Here is a 6,621-nt window from a genome sequence, read left to right as displayed (position 1 = left end):
CTTTACTTTTTTTTCTCTCCCTTTTTGCTTTTATCATATTGTGTTTTGAGAATAAAGTTGATATAATTGAACAGATGTGAAAAATATATGTAAGGACAGTACAGCTAAGGCCTTCCATATTGTCAACAAAACAATGAAGACCATTGTTCCTGTCTAACTTGGGATTTGCCTTCCTTTTGGGAGATTTCATCTTACTTGAAAGAAAGGGAAAATAAAGATTTCCTCAATGGGACACGCACAAAATCCAAATAGTAAAAAACAAAAAATAAATAAAAAATGTTGCCTTCAGGTCATCTTTGCCTGTTCTGTCTATACCCAGACTTCACTTTCTACATGCTTAATATAGGAAGCATTGTACCACAAATGGACAGGAGGCTTGCAGGGATGTCCTCCTAAGTATCTCAGTGCAGGTCTCCTGGTTATACTTATATAATGTATGAGGTATTATGTATCTTGGTTTATGGTCACGTTCATTCACTTACAACAATTTTTTTTTATTGGCAGATCCTACAAGAGATCAGCATCCTCTTTCCTTTCTTCAAGGGGAATTATCAGGGATGGAAGGACTCTATTCGCCACAACCTCTCCTCCAATGATTGCTTCCGAAAGGTAAGGAATTGTTGCTCCTAAGATGTGATGGTTGTGATTGACTCTTATGGCTTTTGCAGGATAGTCCTCAAATCACAATGTGAATGTGATAATAGTAGACCACGCTGACCATGCTGAGCTATAATTTGGACATGTGGTGATAGAACTCTTCCGGAGAGCTGTAAAGTTCCAAATTACTTTGGGATTAAAAATGTGTTGGAAAGAGTATTTTAACTAGGGTTAAAGGCCCATGCAGAGGTTATCAGTGGCCGGATCTAAGGAGTCTATTTACTAAAACTGAAGCGTACAAAATCTGGTAGAGCTTTGCATAGAAACCAATAAACTTCCATGTTTTATTGTCAAAGCTCAATTGAACAAGCTGAAGTTAGAAGCTGATTGGTTACCATGCACAGCTGCACCAGATTTTTACACTCTCCCGTTTTGGAAAAATCTACCCATGTGTTATCCTGGTAAGTAAAGTATAAATTATATATAAATATGGTTCTTAACCACAGGGCCATGGCCTGTTGCAGGGCTGTGGCTTCCCTCCTCTCGAGCCTTAAATCAGATGCAAATCCCTTGACCTCCCAACCTCACAAGCAGGAGGGGAACTTCCCTTAAATTGTTCTTTCATAATCATCAATTTTTTTTACTCCATTTTATTTATTTATTTTTAAGCTAGTGTTTTTAACCACTTCAATACCGGTCATTTTCACCCCCTTCCTGCCCAGACCAATTTTCAGCTTTCAGCACCGTCACGCTTTGAATGAGGCTCCCAGGCCACACCCATACTGACGCATTTCACCTCATCTACAGGGCTTAGTTATAGACATCTATGACTAATAGACATGTGCATTCGTTTTCGTCCGAATGCATTTTCGTCCGAATTTCTGGGATTTTCGTGTTCGTTTTAACAAACTATAACTAACGCGCAGAATCCGAAAGATCCGACATGCTTTATGCTTTATTTTCATTTCATTGTGACAACATTTCGATATAGATAGAATGTTCAACATGACGGTGACAATAGCGATCTGTGTCTATCAAACCTGCGGTTGAATGTGCCTAACCTAACTATTAGTCCAAGACTATTCGATGTAGAGAGAAAAGATTAGACATGAAGATTCGACGAAGCAGTCGCCGCAAGCGGACATTTATGGTCAAATGCTCAGCCCATAGGCTATAGAAGAATTCTAATGTTGGTTGACTAGTAATAATAATAATTATAATATTAGTCATACAACATTATAACTCTACTATAACTTGTGGACGGAGCATTCGACCAGGAATGTATGATCGCGGCGTCGTACAGTTTTGCAGCTTCGTTGAATCTTCTTAAAGCGGGAGTTCACCCATGTATTAAATTTTTTTTTTCTCCCCTTAGATTCCTGCTCGTTCGGTCTAGGGGAATCGGCTATTTGTATTAAAGTATGAGCAGTACTTACCCGTTTTCGAGCTGCATCTTCTTCCGTCGCTTCCGGGTATGGGTCTTCGGGAGCGGGCGTTCCTTCTTGATTGACAGTCTTCCGAGAGGCTTCCGACGGTCGCATCCATCGCGTCACTCGTAGCCGAAAGAAGCCGAACGTCGGTGCGGCTCTATACTGCGCCTGCGCACCGACGTTCGGCTTCTTTTCGGAAAATCGTGACGCGATGGATGCGACCGTCGGAAGCCTCTCGGAAGACTGTCAATCAAGAAGGAACGCCCATTCCCGCAGCCCATACCCGGAAGCGACGGAGAGGATGCATCTCGTAAACGGGTAAGTACTGCACATTTTTTAAAACAAATAGCCGATTCCCCTAGTAAAAACGAGCAGGAATCTAAGGGGGAAAAGTGCCCTCTAAGGGTGAACCCCCGCTTTAAGAAAATTCGATGGACACCATAAGCCTTCAATTGACAGATTTAACCTTAATTCGGATTTTTGGACGAATGCATTTTTTACGAAACTAAAAATAAATAAAAACGAATTTCCGAAGTAACTAAATGTTTTTTTCGGACGAAAAACAAAATTCCAAAACAAAATATTTCAGTGTGCACATGTCTAATGACTAAGCCTTGTGGGCATAACAAAATGTGTCAGTTGGGCGTGGCCTGGGAGGAGCCTGGGCTGAAGCTTCATCTCACCTTCTTATATTCTGGCCATCGTGTGGTATCCTATCGGTTGCTTCTGTGTATTTTCCCTGGTGACGGGATGAGCTCTTTGGATGGCGGTACCCGCTAGCTGTTTAAGCTCTAAGTTTTCTTCTATAGATCACAGCTAAAATTTTACACAGTCGATACTCGATAGGCAGTGCCGATCCTGACCTCCCTGGGGCCCTAAGCAAAATGACATGTGACATTAAAAGTTGAGAAGCGGGGGGGGGGTATGAGTTTTGCCTAAAATGACATGTCACATTAAAGTTGTTAAAGTTGAGAAGGGGGGGGGGGTGTTATGCTGTCGCAAATTACATCTTACATTAAAGTGAGAAGCGGGGGGGTGCTAACTTCTTACCTTTACTCCCATGCAGACAGCGGGTGAGGGGCCGAAAATTACTTCTCACCCGGCGTGGCCTCTAGTAGTTTGGGGGGCCCTTCGCATCTTTGCGGGGCCCTAAGCGGCTTGCATAGTGAGCCTATAGGGCGGTTCGGCCCTGTCGATAGGGGACCCAACCATCTCCCACTACTACTTTAATTAAAACATTTTGTCATCACTGTTAGATTTTTACCATGTGCTCATTTACTACATATTGCAGCCAAGTACAAAATAAATAATTTTTCAAAAATAGGTGCAGATTCTGAGAAATTACTTTTTCTGATCATTATAAATGGGTCACAGTGTTTTGTTACCCTGACCTGTAATAGATTTGTGTGAATCTGCTGTGCCGGCTTACGCCTCTAACGTCTTCTGCTTCTTTGCAGGTCCTGAAAGATCCGCTGAAGCCACAGGCTAAAGGCAACTATTGGACGGTGGATGTGAGCCGGATTCCCGCCGAAGCCATGAAGCTGCAGAATACGGCGGTCACCCGGCAGGAAACCTACCCTCATGACCTGGCTCCTTATATTCTGCATGGACAGCCCTACAGACCATTTGATTTTCAGAACCCTCATCTTTCACAAGACAGTACTGTGGTCAGAGGAGAAGCAGAGGCTCAGTCCCCAGTACCAACCCAGTCCCCCAGTGTACATCCCGCCTCAATGTTCCCAATGATTTTATGGAACCTTCCAACAGCATACTCAAAGTGTGTGGCTCCGAATGTGGTGGCCCCTCCCAGCATACACCCTCTTCTGCTTTACTCTAACTTCTCCTCACTCCCTCTGTGTAACTACATATCTTCACCATACTCAAGCTCCACCTATGCGGAGCTGAGGGATGTCTACCCCCCCAATCTGAGACCTCCAATGTCTCCCTCGCCTAGACCCTCTGAAGCCAGGAATTCCCTGTCCGACTTCCCACCCAATACAACGGTCTTTGACGTCCCCATGTATTCCCCACATGGGAGCTACATGTCACCTCAACACATGTACGGGCAGCATTTATCTCAGGGTGGCGCATATGGGCAGAATTCATCTCAATTCGGGGTGCACCCAGCGTACAGACCCAACGGTTACTGATTGTCCAGGTCTTGAGACAAGGCTGGTTTTGGGCCTTTCACTTTTGTCCCAAGGACTAGCGGCACTTACCTGATGATGTTGGCACCAGTGATGATTTAGTCTATGAAAATATTTTCGTAGACTAAATTAACACTTTTTTAGTCGACTAAATTTAAAACAATTCAGATGCTATTGCACTACCACTTGAGGATAAGCAGGGGGGCCGTCTACTAAGCTACCGAAAGAGAAAAAAAATTAAGAAAAGGGGCTTTTCTTATAATTTTTTTTCTTAATATTTTACGTTGGTAATATATTCAGGGAATATGTGCAATGACATTACAGCCAATAGAGTTTACAGTTTTCTTTTTTTTTTTTTGTATTTTAACCACTTAAGGACTGGGCCTATTTTTCAGACCCGGTGTTTACAAGTTAAAATCCGTTTTTTATTTTTTTGCTTGGAAAACAAAAAAAATATATAATGTTTGGGGGTTCTAACACCCTAGAGCAGTGGTCTCCAAACTGCGGCCCGAGGGCCGGATGCAGCCCTTTGCTTGCCTTTATCGGCCCTTGGGGCACTATCCCTACCACTGATACGGGACCCTATTCTGCCATCTGACACTGACAGTGAGGCACCATTTCTCCCACTGACACCACGAATGGGGCATTATTCCTCCCTATGATACCAACGATGGGGCACTATTCCTCCCCCTAATACCAGATGTTTAGTCCCACTGATGCCAGGAACATTTCCACCCCCCCCCCCCACTGGCCAAAGTCCAGCCCTCCAAGAGTCTGGAGGACAATAAATCGGCCCTTTGTTTAGAATGTTTGGAAATCCCTACCCTAGAGAATAAATGGTGGTTGCAATACTTTCTGTCACACCGTATTTGCGCAAGCCCAATTTTTTTCTTATTGCGAAAGATAAAGCTACGCCGAGTAAATTGATAGCCAACGTGTCATGTTTCAAAAATTCCGCCCGCTCGTGGGATAGCGACAAACTATTACCCATAAAAATCTCCATAGGCGGCATTCAAAACTTTCTAGTTTTGAGTTACAGAGAAGGTCTAGTGCTAGAATTGGTGCTCTCGCTCTTAACGATCGTGGTGATACCCCACATGTATGATTTGAACACCGTTTTCTCATGCGGGAGATACACGCGTATGCGTTTGCTTCTGTGCGCAAGCTCGGCGGGACTGGGCACGTTTTTTAATTTTTTTTTGTTTATTATTTATTTTACTTTTTCATTTTTATTTTGACACTGTCCTTTTTAAAAAAAATAAATACAATTTGGGTCACTTTTACTCCTATTACAAGGGCTGTAAACATCCCTTGTAATAGGAAAAAAAAGCATGACAGGTCCTCTTAAATATGAGATATGGTGTCAAAAAGACCTCAGATCTCATATTTACACTAAAATGCAAAAATTCTCCTTCAAGAGCAATGAAATCTGCTGACAAAATGAATGCTGGTTGGCACTCAACTCGACATGTGGCACCAACCATCATCTATTGGATCACATGTGTATATATATAAAAATAATTTTTGTATCTTCTCTGACTATTCACTTGAAATAAATTTGAATTTATTTACTGAAATTTGGAATTGGTGTTGTAATTGTCCACATGGGTATCAAGATTAGAACTAGTGACATTCTCTAAAAAGTGTACCGTATTTATCGCGGTATAACGCGCTCCCGGGTATACCGCGCACCCCTAAAGTTGGCCCGAATCCTGTGGAAAAAAAGTTTTTTTTGTACTTACAGTTTTGGTGTCTTGCGCGGCGTCCATCGGCGGCCTCGTCGGGTCCGGCGTCCGTCTGCGGCTTCGGGTGTCCTCTTCGTCGGGTCCGGCGTCCTTCTGCGGCTTCGGGTGTCCTCTTCGTCGGGTCCGGCGTCCTTCTGCGGCTTCGGGTGTCCTCTTTGTCGGGTCCGGGGTCCTTCTGCGGCATCCTCGCGTCCTCCCCGCTCTTTTCCCTTGCCGAGTTTGAATACTGCGCCGACATATACAGAGCGCAGTACACTCGTGTATTGTCGGGCAGGCTCGGCAACTCTCGCGCTGACGTCCTGTACGTCCAGGACGTGAGCGCGGAAGGAGCCGAGACTGCCCGACTATACCCGAGTGTACTGCGCTCGGTATATGTTGGCGCAGTATTCAAACTCGGCGCGGGAAAGCGGGTATCGGCGTATACCGCGCACCCACGATTTTGCCCTGATTTTCAGGGCAAAAAAGTGCGCGGTATACGCCGATAAATACGGTATATATAAACTGCATAGTTCTTAAAGGGTCAGTCCACCCAAAAGGGACATTTCAGTATTTGGCTAATGCTGGTGAATGAATTGCCCTGGCAGCAATGCTGTATCCTGACCTAGGCCAACAAGGCCCAGGCCTAGGGCAGCACTTTGCAGGGGGTCAGCACTGACAGTGTCCCCGCCGGCTTGCGCTACACTGTTAGGCAAATTAGTTTAG

General features: G+C 44.3%; 1 protein-coding gene across 1 annotated transcript; it reads left to right on the top strand.

The window, feature by feature from the left end:
• Positions 1–308: 308 nt before the first annotated feature.
• LOC120939695 (forkhead activin signal transducer 3-like) lies at positions 309–4,491 on the top strand. The gene is made up of 2 exons (XM_040352023.1): positions 309–609; positions 3,485–4,491. Exons 1-2 carry the CDS (start codon positions 433–435, stop codon positions 4,175–4,177), a joined length of 870 nt encoding a protein of 289 aa, XP_040207957.1. The 5' UTR covers positions 309–432; the 3' UTR covers positions 4,178–4,491.
• Positions 4,492–6,621: the final 2,130 nt, after the last annotated feature.

Source organism: Rana temporaria, chromosome 5 (genome assembly GCF_905171775.1).
Source record: "Rana temporaria chromosome 5, aRanTem1.1, whole genome shotgun sequence".
NCBI classification, from domain to species: Eukaryota; Metazoa; Chordata; class Amphibia; order Anura; family Ranidae; genus Rana; species Rana temporaria.
Note: the sequence above shows the minus strand (reverse complement) of the source record. Positions and strands in the feature narration are given on the sequence as shown.

Bases quoted from the DNA above. Each gene is read 5' to 3' on its own strand.
- LOC120939695 (XM_040352023.1), top strand. From the start codon at position 433: ATGTATGAGGTATTATGTATCTTGGTTTATGGTCACGTTCATTCACTT. The intron at 610-3,484 runs GTAAGGAATTGT...GCTTCTTTGCAG, and splicing joins CCAATGATTGCTTCCGAAAG to GTCCTGAAAGATCCGCTGAA.